A 13439-nucleotide genomic window follows, 5' to 3' on the forward strand; every position below is an offset into this window, starting at 1 on the left:
AATCTAAATCATTATCAGTCTGGCATGCAAATCTGACATGATGTTTTTTAAGACATACTTTACTGAAAATGTATCCTTGTTATTACAAATGTTAGGGTACTATAATGTGAATAATCAACCCAGTCTTACAGCATAATGTGTAATAGCTACGTTGGTCCACAAGACAAAACTGTCACAATTTTCGGTTTTACGTTTTTTGGCCTGTTCATTTACATTGCCTTGCAACCAGGTCACGTGACTATAGAGTTTACCTCAGCTAAAAAAAGAAAATGGCGGACTGTCGGCCTATTACCTGTGAAAAACACAATATTTTAGGAAAGCATCAGCATTTGTATGCATTTCGATGGCATTTCTAGTGAGAAGTATGGATTATATTTTCATCACCTTCGATCAAAGAATGTAGAAGACCTTCCGTTTATTAGTTTCTTCGAAGGTTTTAGTGTCTCTTTATGAAAGCGTGGGAATGCAACGCCTTTGACTGTGGACCGCATTTTTTTTTTTAAATGCACTTCTACTGGGTGCGTTACGGTAAAAAGGCACTAATCGCCAACCAAAACCAACACCAAGCACTCGAATCACATTATGACTTTCAATCATAAATTGCCATATTTGTATGAGTTCTGGGTCTGGCTCGATTCCATTGGTGTTTTTTGGACCGGGCCGAGGCACGTGGGGGCCGGTCAATAGGCCTATACAATTTTTTATTTTTTATTTTTTTGCTTTTGACTGGCCCATAAAGCAGGGACAGCGGCCCATTGGTTCATTTTCCATACTGACACTGGGCTGGCCCAATCATCACTTAGCAGGCTCCACCCCCCTCCCTCTCCGTGTGTCAGTCAGATGCATTCAGTGGCTCAGAGCCAGAAAGAAATCTGTTCATCAGGATGGAGAAACAAAAACACAAGAGCAAGGGGGGTGCGAAGAAATTGCGGGCCAAAGAAAAAAAAATCTAGAGGTTGATGCCTCAACATGTTCAAAAATAACCGACATGTTTAGTGCTGTTGCTTCAGTTGTCAAAACTACTACAGTACCTGACGACATGTTGCAGAAACATAGGGTTGCCAACTCTCCCAACCCCAAATCAGGGACTGACAGGGGCTGACGGGGGGTGCTAGCGGTCGACGGTGGGGGGGGGTCGACGGCCAGCCTCACTGCTCATATCCACAGATAGGACAACTCTCACCCGCGCGCACACTGGTCTGATGCGTCACAACTTCACAACAACCGGGAGTTCGGGGACATCCCGATTTATGGGCAAAATAGTATTTTTTTTCCTACTATGGAAGTCAATGGGGTCCATCAACTGTCTGATTGCCGACATTCTTTAAAATATCTTTCTTTGTGCTTAGCAGAATAAAAAAATCATACAGGTTTGAGACAACTTGATGGTGAGTAAATAATGACACAATTTTCATTTTTGGGTGAACTATCCCTTTAAAACAAAGTAACCTGTACTTGCAACCGTAAACTGGTCCATGGCACAGTAGTTCTCAGCTTTGTATGGGTTTTTGGGGAACGGAACAGTAGATATGCATGTCTACAGGGACCGCAAGGATAGTGTACTGGTTGGTGGTTTTGTCCGAACGATTGTGGTGGGCCGGTCTGAGCAAAAATGCCAGGGCCCTTTTTTTGTCCCAGTCCAGCCCTGCCTGGGTTTGATCGGCTGAGTCACTCTCAGGGGTTCAGAGGACACACACTGCGGTCAAGTGAGCCACGGCTTAAAAAAATAATGTCTATTCGTATTTTCCTTAAGGCGAGTTAACAAGTGTAAAGCAGAACTAGTGGTTAGTTCGATGGTGGATTGCGGAAACGGTACTGTTTTTACGGAGAAAAGCCACCGAGTTAAGCCCCGCCTCCTTTCATGCGCGAGTGTGTTTGTGTGTCTGATTCTAAAATAAATATCCTTTCAAATACCAATTACACGTGGTTTTATGTTTATGTCCTGATGCCCCTGGCTGTAGTTGATTTGACTAAGAAGGATCTATAAATACTGTGCGTCATTGCATGCGTGTATTATTTACATTTGACTAATGCTTTCGTTATTGCAATATGTTTTTAATTTTTTAGACACATTTCCTCAAAACGCTCCATTTTTGCCATGTTCATTTAGATTTTAACAAAAATATAATTTGTTTTTATAAAATTGTTAACTGTATAGCATTTCTCCCTTAATGATTAGAAGAGGAGTGAACCATACGTATATATATATATATATGTTAGGGAATTGAGATATACACATTTTGAATTAATTACAGTCAATGTTTTGGGGAGATAAGCTATGTATCATTTGTTTAGAAGTAAAAGCATTTCATGACCATGATTTTTTCCGACGCATTAGAGACCGTCTCCTTCATCTTGTTCCAGATGTTGTAAGTCAGTTTGCCCAAGTGTTGGGGCCTTGTCTATCAGAGCTCTTGATGGCAGCTGGTGGTCCTCCAGCAGGGGGCGCTGCGGGACTCTTTCCACTGCAGCCTTGTAGTGGTTCATGAAGGAGACTTCAGCTCTCAGCTGCTCCTCTGTGGCGCTGACTGTGGCTGAAAGAGCTGCTGTCTCTCTGCTCAGAGCCTGCATGTTAAAAATATGCAAATACAAGTTAATCTGAAGTTAACCCCTCGTCTTCCAGGTTCCCCTTTGGGTATGGGTACTTTGCTTGAAATCAGCACCATTGAAAATATAAAATAAAAAACACACATTATGGAAAAAAGGACAGCCAAAATGTTTTTATTACACACACATTTTAAAGTTATAAAGCAGACATTTTTATTTTATTTTGCTAAAACAAATGTCTTGCCAACAGGAAATCCAAATAAAAAAACATGTTCTGGCATTACAATACAGATAGTTATTAAGGAAACTTAAGTTGGTTTTAGACTTTTGTAACACCAAAGGGAAGTTGCGACACCTTATCACAAAGAAATCTCAACGGTCTGGCATCCAAACTTAAGTGCAGACAAATAGGGTGTGGTTATTTGGCACATTAGTCTATGGAGATTGCTAAATCTTTGCCATATGAAGACAACTAAAATCTTTTTGTTAGCGGAAAAAATCTCACATACACATTTTAAAGTTATACACATATTTATTGAAGTTATCTTTTCTTTTGGAAACAATTGCTAAGGCAAATGTCTTGCTGACAAGAAATCGAAATCAAAAAACATTCTGGTATTACAATACAGATATTTATTAAGGAAACTTTCAGACTTTTGTAACAGAAACGGATGAAAAGAATGTGTTTTACCTCATACAAGCAACAAAAAAAAAACTTTGAAAGGGTTACAATACAAAGTGTGCCACAAGTAACAAAATCGAAAGCATCCTTCAGCCACAGCGTCATCTAACCTCTGTAATTGTAATTGTATCCCGTAGTCCCCTGGCTGATAATTCTGCCCACATTTGAGGCAATGACGATGCTTATGATGATGAGAATAAGCAGGGAGATGGATACCAGCACTGTGCCCCAGATGTTGAGGCAGCGAGCGGTGGAGCCGTGGTGTCGGGCACCATTCATATCTCCAGCCACCTTCCGGTCTCTGGCCTGGAAGGACCAAAGCACATGGATTTAAGAAGTGGATTCATAGTAATGCTCGAGCTCACGGGGCCGTAAACCACCATCACAGAGCCCAAGACCAGTCGTATAATGTCTGCTTTCATTTTACTTTGGAAATGACACGACTTTCTCTGCTCTGTTTCCCGAGAAAAGGTTTTCCATTTTAAAAACTAAACCCATGATATATAAAATCTAACAGATTACTTGTCACCTTCGAGTGGTCTGCGTGATTTTCATTGTGGTCTAAATTAGTTTCATAATAAAGAAAATGCTTAAACTTTTATTTTAGACTTTCTTATTTCTTTAAAATAGAAAAAAAAACTTTTTCAAATATTCGTTTAGTTTTTTATAGGACATAGTAGAAGATCCCCCATGAAAGAGAGTCACCTTGATAGAGAAGATGAGAGCTGCTAGTCCGAGGCAGAAGGGATTGCAGTAGATCAAGTTGAAGATTGACCAGATGACGTGGTCCTTGGGGGCCTCCGGGGCCTCCGGGGCCATGTTCACTGAGGTGTACTGAACCGCCCTCAGTCCTGCAGACGGTCCAGGGTACCCCTCATTCCTCCCCTGCAATGCAACACTCTCAGTCGGGTAACACGGAGGGTCCATCGCTGTCAGCTCCACTGTGGTTCTGAGTGCAGGTCGCAGGAAGGTGTGCAAGAAAAGCAACTCACCGGGACGTTGCGCAAGAACTAAACTGCCCCCGTAAGTATCGTTTCTGGTGTCTTTTGTTCACCACGTTAATTTCAATTCAAAGGATGGTTTTAACACCACATAAAAAAGAAAAGTGTGGCGTCCTGCAGATCATATTATATATATATATTAAAAAAATTCAATATAATTTACATGTATTTAATAATACTAATTTGTACAACTTTTTATGACTATTCTATAGCTCATATAGTGGTACTCATATTATAGTACTCATACTACTCATACCAGTGGAGTACTATTACTCCACTGTTTGAAGTCTTAATCCCAAAATCAAATATTTACAAAGTATTTAATTAAACTACAATTACATATCGGCACAGGTCATAGTGGCAGCAACACCATTAACATTATCAGCAGTCTGCCACCTGAGTGTAGACAGCATTTCATGAGGTATTTTAATACATACGGAACCTTTGACGTACGAGGATTGTTTTCTTTGCAAAAAAACGAAATCTACGTAGACTTTTCTGCTGTGACGGGTTTTTTTTTTAATATACCATACTATCACATGTGGAATTCTTTTCTTCTGGGACTTTTATAAGGCATTTACTCAATGCCATGTTTTAAACTACAAACAAACTACTATGATTTATGACAAAAAATAAATGAAGACAAATGAAAGCTGCTTATGAACTTTGATCATAAGTTTATTCATTAATACAGGCACTCGACACGGTCCACAACATTAAAGTAACGTCAGTTACAGACAGTCAGACCTTTGATAGTTTACATCCTGTTCTGGATCTTTGTGGTCTCAAACTACACAAAATTGTATCTTTTAGCCAGAAATTAAAACACCACTACAAAGTTTGTCAGGATTTTGTAACATGCACTTAAACCAGATTAAATAATTATTTATTTTAGTCCAATTTAAGATCAGTACTCAATCAATGTATATTTACTGTAAGGTTACATGTTTGATCATTAGCGTTACTATTGATAGTCTCTTGCTGCATATGAAGACATGTTGAAAACAAGCACATCAAACTGTAAGTCATTCTTGTTCTTGTATTTGGTTGTTTTAGTCCACAAAAAGGCACTATTGTTGTAGTTCTAATGGAAATGAAGGCTCATCTTCAACAATGCTTTTTATCATCTGCATATCCCACTAGATACGTAAACAGAGAAAATAATAAAAGTAGAACAGGAACTGTTTTAACCAATGACAATCATCCAAATTATGAAAACTGATCATTGCTCGTGGTGGAATAAAGCAGTAAAATTAGCCCAGCCGTGAGATGACGATGCATTACATCAAGGTATTTTACAAATTTCAACCCAGACTGATGATTAATGTTGACAAGACATTTTGAATCGCTGGGTTTGTTTTCTTCTTCTGGCAAAGAAAAGAGTTGGTTCATAATAGCGTAGTGATACACACAAACCCTGAGTAATTAATGGACACAATTAGCACTTTTCATTGTAATCAACAGCAGTTGTTTGTGTTAAATGCAGCCAAACCACATTGCAAAAAAATGTATAATGATTGCAATTAGTCTTTATGTGCTATAAAGGTAGAAGTTAAAGTAATCACATCTTGGAGGGCGCGGCAATGGCCGAGGCTGCTGGACGGCTGTAGACATGCACACCTGTGTTCTGTGACAAAGTAGAAAAGGGAGAGAAATAAAAAACAAAGTTAACATGTCACATGAATGTTGGGGACATTGAGTCAAAGTAGCGACTGGATGGACAAATGGGGGGAAAAACACTGCGTTGGACCTTAGAGGAAACGTGTTTACCTTCTTCTCCTCCGCATTGTTCTGGTTCAGAAGGGCCTGAACCTGGTTTGCATAGTCCGCATGGACTGCCTTCAAGTTCTCAACCTGAATGAACAATCAGACCATCAGATTGGACAAAAGTCAGCTTACCATAAGCTGCAGATTATTTGATCACTTTTAGTTCTCCTCATTAGTTGCAATTGATGTCAACATCTGGATTTAGACCGACAGGGACCAGACAAAGCACACGGCTTTTGTTTTTGTGTTGAGAAGAAAAAAGAAGAAAAAAAATGATATATTGGTGTTATTGCTCAACTGATTATTGTAGAGAAATACTACACTAAAAACTTTTTTTTAAATGTATAACAAAGTTTTTCTAAGGCCTTTCAAGTATCGTGTTTAAAAAATAAAAAAAACCCACAAAACCAATTGTTCCTGTGCACAGGCACGCAGAGAAAGCCACATGCTGTTGTTTCGTGATAAAGCTTACCAGTGCAGGGGGGTATTGCACAAAAGTAGAATAAAGATGTCCAGGATAAGATAAAAAGTAGCAGCTTCACTTAGTGTGATCTGCTCGTCGCTGCTTAACCGGTTGAGAAGGGGGAGCCAAGTCAATCCAGGTGCACATAGCTGGGATAAGTGCGCGTCCACGGCTTTCTTTAATAGACCACGGTATCCATCACAGATTTACTGATGAAGAAATGGAGAATACGCACTCGGCATATTTCTCAAAATCAAACTGGTGACAGCAATAGTGACAAGTAATGGATGTTAATAAAAAGAAATCCTAAAACTTTTAGAGAACTGAACAGAATAACTGTTAAACACGTTTGTTTCGGATCAGAGCGGCAGCTGATTTAACACGTGAGACAGCAGGATTAATCTTAGCCAGACTGTTAGCCTGGTCTGGAGCAGGTAAATGAATCCAGGATAACCTGAATGTCCCGGCTTAAACCCTTATCCTGGTTTCGTGCAATAGCCCCGTGGATATGTGCCGTTATTTAAAGGTCAAATGAGGATGTAAATGTACATGACTGTAAAGTGAAAAAGAGTTTTATGAGTTTAGAGTTTAAAAAGGTCATTTTGGACTCACCATGCGTTTTTGGATGAAGAGCTGGGCTCCCTTCAGGGCCCCTGCCATGTTCTGGCAAAGTCTCTGGCGCTCCTCTTCGTTCAGGACCTCCGTGTAGAAGGTGCGAACCTGCAGCAAAGCACAAAGTAAGTCGACGACCTGGTCATACAGGGATGAAGAATGAAAAGAACATGAAGTAATACTCATAATAATGAGCGGGTTGAAACAGCATTTATTTGGATTTCTGTGTGTGATTCATGCTGACTGCTAAACTGTTATTAAACAGTAAGGCGGCGGAGCCAGTCACGATGGTAGATTGCGAGACGGACATTTGCTCCCGGATGTTCGAATTTACGCGCATCAACCTGATTTGCACTCTCGAATTTTGACAGTTATTTTCCGCCCAAGGAGACCAAGGAAAGAAAATACAGCTGAACGAATACAGTGGTAATTTAAATAGCGGTAAAAAAAAATAATACGCCAAACGCAATGTGTGGCGGCCGGTGTTGAATACGTGGCGGTGCGCCACAGATTAGTCTACGTGTGGGAAAGAAGCACTGCTGAGAGCAGAAACAGGAAACCAATGGCTGAATAGAAACTTAACAAAGAATGAAACTGAACTGCAAGATGGAAGCACTATGCAGAACATACAAGGCATCAATCCTCTAATGACTAAATCGACTGCAGTCTTCACAAACAAAGAACCGGGGTCACAATGTCGAAATAATAACCGGTTTGCATTTTGGTTTGAAGAAAAATGGAGGCCATTACTGGAGAGTACATTTTTATAATTAATTTTGCAGACTAGGTGAACACCATCTTTAGAGGAGTTTATATTGTTGTGAATCAAGTGCTTGCTTTGCAAACATTAACTGTGTAAAACTAAAGATATTACCATGAGCAAGTGGCCCTCCTTAGGAGGGGGGTGAATGTGTCATATGTAACGCACAAGAGTGCAAGGATATTGTTACCTGTGTAAAATTGTCTTCATCTGCGCTGTTGTAACGCCCCACATCTGGAGACACCTTGAACTTTGACTCCACAAACCGGGGCTGGTCCTCTGGGGCACTGAAGCTGTTCGGATAGTAGTTTGGAGCGCCACCTGGAGGCCAAACAGACCGCTGTCAATAGTTGCATTTCACAATTCAACCACAACGTGATGCTCGGTTACTGTTGTTTTTCAACATGTGATGCTGCAAATTATATTTAGCACGTTGACAGTTTTTAGCTCTTTAATGTAGCGTAGGTGACTGGGGTTTGAAATTGCAAAAATCAAATTAGGATTCTCCTCATGCAAAATCCATGTAACGTTAAATGAGTATCTTCCTGACATTACATTACATGTCATTTAGCTGACGCTTTTATCCAAAGCGACGTACAATAAGTGCATTTCCACATAGAGATATAAACTGACCATGGGTTTTCCGTTTTTTTCTAACTTTATTGAGAATCTGGCATTACGCAGCGACCTGCAAGTAGCGCGGCGTCTTAAATAAAGTGATGTGTGTCTTAATGCGAGGTTTTAGAAATGAACACAAAGGGATTTTTTTTTTAATTTGTTTAAGTCATATAGCATGCGTGTCGATACAGTGTTTCCCCTACCATTATAACAGCCACAGGACTCGACGGGCTGGCAGATCCCCTCCGGCTCCGTGGTTGTCTGAACCGGTGCGTGCTGTGAGAGCCACTCTGCGAGCATCCGAAAAGAAATGGCGTAAATACAAACAACCTGACGACCTGCATGCGTTTCAGTCGCTTCTCTCCTCTTTTTCTGCCTCCATCTCTGCCGCAAAAAGCGCTTTCTCCAGAATTGAGTCCTCATTTTCCAACCCCCCAAAAAACTATCTTCACTAACCTCCTCGAACCCCCCAGTCCTCCTCCCCCCTTCTTCCAGGAGACTTTGTCACCTACTTTAACAAAAAAATAGCTGACATACGCTCCTCCTTCTCCAACCCACCTCCTTCCAACTGTATCCCACAGACTTCACTTCTATCGCCCTCGCTTCCCTGTTTCACACCCCTGTCTCCTAACAAAGTTCTTACCTTGGTAACCTCTTTATAACCTTGGTAACCTCTAACCAAGCCGCCAACTCTCCTCCTATCTCCACCGTAACAACCTCCTTGACCCCCATCAGTCAGCCTTCAAGGCGGGCCATTCCACAGAAACGGCTCTCCTCGCTGTCTCGGAGCAACTCTACGCTGCTAGAGCCGCCTCTCTCTCCTCCGTCCTCATCCTTCTGGACCTTTCTGCAGCATTCGACACAGTAAACCACCAGATCCTTATCTCCGACCCTTCAGGAACTTGGTGTCACAGGTTCCGCGCTCTCTCTTCTCTCATCCTACCTTGACGGCCACACCTCTCGGGTAACTTGGGGAGGATCAGTGTCGGAACCTTGTCCTCTTACTACTGGAGTTCCTCAGGGCTCCGTCCTGGGTCCCCTCCTCTTCTCAATCTACACCAACTCTCTTGGCTCCGTCATTGGCTTGCATGGTTTTTCTACAGCTATGCCGACGACACCCAACTAATTCTCTCCTTCCCCAACTCGGACACTCAGGTGGCGGCACGGATCTGAGAGTGTCTCAGTAGTGTGTGTGAGAGTGTCTCAGTAGTTAAGTCCTAAACGGCCCCTCATACTAATCACCAACCAAAACCAAGCCCTTGAATCACATTATGACTTTTCAATCATAAATTGCCTTGTTTTTATGAGTTTTCAATGAAAGAATGCATAATTCCGTGGGATTTTCGAATGCTAAACGCTTAGCGCATGTGTGTGTCTCTTTCAAAACATCCCCTTCCTTTTCAGGCTCCTATTTCATGGGGGGGGCACTTTTGGTCTTCACCCTCGGAGGGGAGCGTCATTTCTCGTTTCCTCCTTTTACTGGCCGGGGAAGCTGGCGCTCTACCCCACGTGGGTCTGCTTCGATTCCATTGGTGTCTTTAGGAATGCGTGGGAATGCAATGGTTTTTTTTACCGTTGTTATGGTAGTTGCTATGGACACTGCTATTGCTGCTGGGCCACCTAGTTCAGTGGTTCTTCACCTGGGTTCAATTGGTTAAGTCACTTTCAGGGGTTCAGCCGACACACACTGCACAGACATACTGTCTTTTTTTTTTTTCCTTAAGGTGAGTTAACAAGTGTAAAGCAGAACTGGTGGTCAGTTAAATGGTGGATGGCGGAAACGGTACTGTTTTTATGGAGTTAAGCCCCGACCCCTTTCATGCGCGAGTGTGTTTGTGTGTCTGATTCTAAAATAAATATCCTTTCAAATACCAATTACACGTGGTTTTATGTTTATGTCCTGATGCCCCTAGCTGTAGTTGATTTGACTAAGAAGGATCTATAAATACTGTGCGTCATTGCATGCGTGTGTTATTTACATTTGACTAATGCTTTCGTTATTGCAATATGTTTTTAATTTTGTAGACACATTTCTCAACACTAAAAACTCTCAATTTTTGCCATGCTCATTTATATTTTAACAAAGATATCATTTGTTTACATGAAATTGTTAAATGTATAGCATTTCTCCCTTAATGATTAGAAGAGGAGTGCACCATACGTTAAAAAATGTTAAGAAATTGAGATATAAACATTTTAAATTAATTAGTCAATGTTTTGGGGAAATAAGCAATCTATCATCTGTTTAGAAGTAAAAGCGTTTCATGACCACATTTTCCGACGCATTAGAGACCGTCTCCTTCATCTTGTTCCAGATGTTGTAGGTCAGTTTGCCCAAGTGTTGGGGCCTTGTCTATCAGAGCTCTTGATGGCCAACCCAGTCTCCAAAAAAAGCGTGAAATGGCTACGTTGGTCCACCGTGATAAACGTAGTCATGTTACGTTTTCCCCCAAAATAACGTTACTATGTTACGTTTCTTTTGGCCCATTCATTTACATTGCTTTGCAAATAGGTCACGTGACTATCAAGTTTCCCGTTAGTGAAAAGAAAAACATGGCGGACGGTCAGCATAATCTCGGTGAAAAACACAATATTTTAAGAAAGCATCAGCATTTGTATGCATTTCGATGGCATTTCTAGCGAGAAGTATGCGTTATTCTTTCATAATCTTCTATCAGAGACTGTAGAAGACTTTCCGTTTATTCGTTTCTGCGAAGATTTGAGTGTCCCTTTGGGAAAGCGTGGCTACGCAACGCCTTTAACGGCGCATTATTAAAAAAACACTTCCAGTGGGGGCGTTACCGTAAAGAAGCGTTCAGCCTTAAAGCCACTAATCGCCAAACAAAACAAACTCAAAGCACTCGAATCACATTATGACTTTTTAAACATAAATTCCGTTATTTTTATGAGTTTTCAATGAAAGAATGCATCATTTCCGGGGGTAGGCATGCCCGGGACATGCCGAATTATGGGCAATTTTGATTTGTCCAGCTTTTTGACAGCTCCAGTCCCGACTTCCAATCACAGCCTCCTAAATCAATGACGCGCCTAAAACTCTCGGTTCGAACATTACGTCTTGTTTACATGGGAAAGGGGGGCGGGGCTTCGCCCTCAGAGCGGAGCGTCATTTCTCGCTCCACACGTCTCCTCTTTTTACTGGCCAGGAAAACGGGCGATCTATCCCACGTGGGTCTGGCTCCATTCCATTGGCTCTGACGAATCCATAGAGAGGCGGGACTTATAATTTGCCCGGCAAACGGAGAGATTTGAGCTGCATTGCTTGCACTGTGCGTGAAGTGGCCGTGAGGCCTCCACTAAAGTCTCTCTCTATTTGTTCTGCTTTACTCAATAAAAGTAAAACCTTTACAGATATACTGTCCACACACTAGGCTAACATAATAGAGACTTCCAGGCTTTGTCCTTTATGTTTTATGGGGATAAAGCCCCTGTAAGTAGTTTTTTCCCAAGCAAATCTGAGTTTCTTCTTTTTTTGTGTGTCCCATACAAATATCAAAATATATATACTGATTTTCACATCCAAACACACTCACTTATGTTCCCTTGAATCATGACAACAAGAAATTTCAAGATAAACCTTTTGCTTTCATAAATCATACAGTTTTAGTGTGTAAATGCCCAGCAGTGTACGGTCCGAGGGCCCCTATCGGGCCACTTGTTAGATGGGTTTGATGGGTTACCGACTAAAATATATGCCCCCACCCCCTAACTTGATTTAGGTCTGTTGCCTCAGGGTAACTTGTAAATATAATAAGTCAAACAAGCAATGTAAGCATTAAGAAAGTAGTGCATTTTGAGCACATTAACCACAAATGGATTCAAACATAAATTCAAAAATATTAAACAAAGAAATGAAATGACCAACACTGTATGTACAAAATCCACATACAAAACATGTAAACTTAAAGGGCTTGTTTGTGTCAAATTTTATGGCATACACATTCAACTGGCCTACAATAACCTGAAGAATGTCTTAAAATACTGAAGGGGGGGACATGATATCATTAGAAATGTTATGCCAGAGGGAGCACAGAATGTATTGTGGGGTGTTCAACAAGGAGGATTTTCAACCTCTACTATGTCTCCATCCTCATCTTGATCGACAGACTCACTGTCACTATCATCAGACATGCGTTATCCTAGTTTTAGTGTGTAAATGCAATTTCCAGCATGAGACCTAAAAAACGCCTACAGGAATAAAAGGGTTAAACCAGATACAACTTGCTTGTTTGACTTATTTGACTTATTATATTTACAAGTTTCCCTGAGGCAGTTAGGGGGTGGGGGCATAAATTTTAGTCAGTAACCCATCCAACCCATCTTAAAACTCAGTCGAAGGAGTCTAACGCCGGAGTCACAGGGTGCAACAAAACTCTGTAGTGAAAAAAGTGAAGGCCGAGGCATGCTGGGTGAGGTGCGATCCCGGCCCTTTTGGGACAGTGTTGTGCCTGAACGCGTTCATAAACTTGTTGATATTTTGGGCGAACGTGAACTGAACGTACTGTATTAATGCCCGATGAACGTCACTGTTCTCGTTCATTCTGGTGTCTATGAACGGCGCGTTCGTTCAGCTTAACATCGTTCAATGGGGTACCAGATTTCTATAGAAAACACACCATAAACGCGCATTAATAAGTGTAGCAAAAAGGCGGCGTATAATAATTTTAAAGAGTTTATGAAGTTACTGACAAGGTCGGTGAGGATGGGAGGAATCTGACCTTTCTTTGCAAACATTTGCACCTTAATGATTACTGTCCTGTTTTTCTTTTAATAATTCCTTATTTAAAAAAGACCATTTAAGCAGCATGTGTTTGAGAATGTAGTGTAGGGGTGAACTCTGCAACTGCTGCTAGTGTGGAGTGAATGACAGCAACATTAAAGCAACAAAGGGGAAATGCTGTCCCCTCAATGCTAATGTAAACCCTGGTTGGATAAGGATTCAAAATTGGATAAGAAGATTAAATCTGATGC

General features: G+C 41.1%; 1 protein-coding gene across 1 annotated transcript; it reads right to left on the reverse strand.

The window, feature by feature from the left end:
- Positions 1-2633: 2633 nt before the first annotated feature.
- LOC119196571 (interferon-induced transmembrane protein 1-like) lies at positions 2634-4182 on the reverse strand. The gene is made up of 2 exons (XM_037452366.2): positions 3935-4182; positions 2634-3535 (listed from the first exon to the last, which is right to left on the reverse strand). The coding sequence occupies exons 1-2, from the start codon at positions 4154-4156 to the stop codon at positions 3335-3337; spliced, it is 423 nt and encodes a 140-aa protein (XP_037308263.2). The 5' UTR covers positions 4157-4182; the 3' UTR covers positions 2634-3334.
- Between the last annotated feature and the right edge of the window lie 9257 nt (positions 4183-13439).

Source organism: Pungitius pungitius, chromosome 6 (genome assembly GCF_949316345.1).
Source record: "Pungitius pungitius chromosome 6, fPunPun2.1, whole genome shotgun sequence".
In the NCBI taxonomy this organism is placed as follows: domain Eukaryota; kingdom Metazoa; phylum Chordata; class Actinopteri; order Perciformes; family Gasterosteidae; genus Pungitius; species Pungitius pungitius.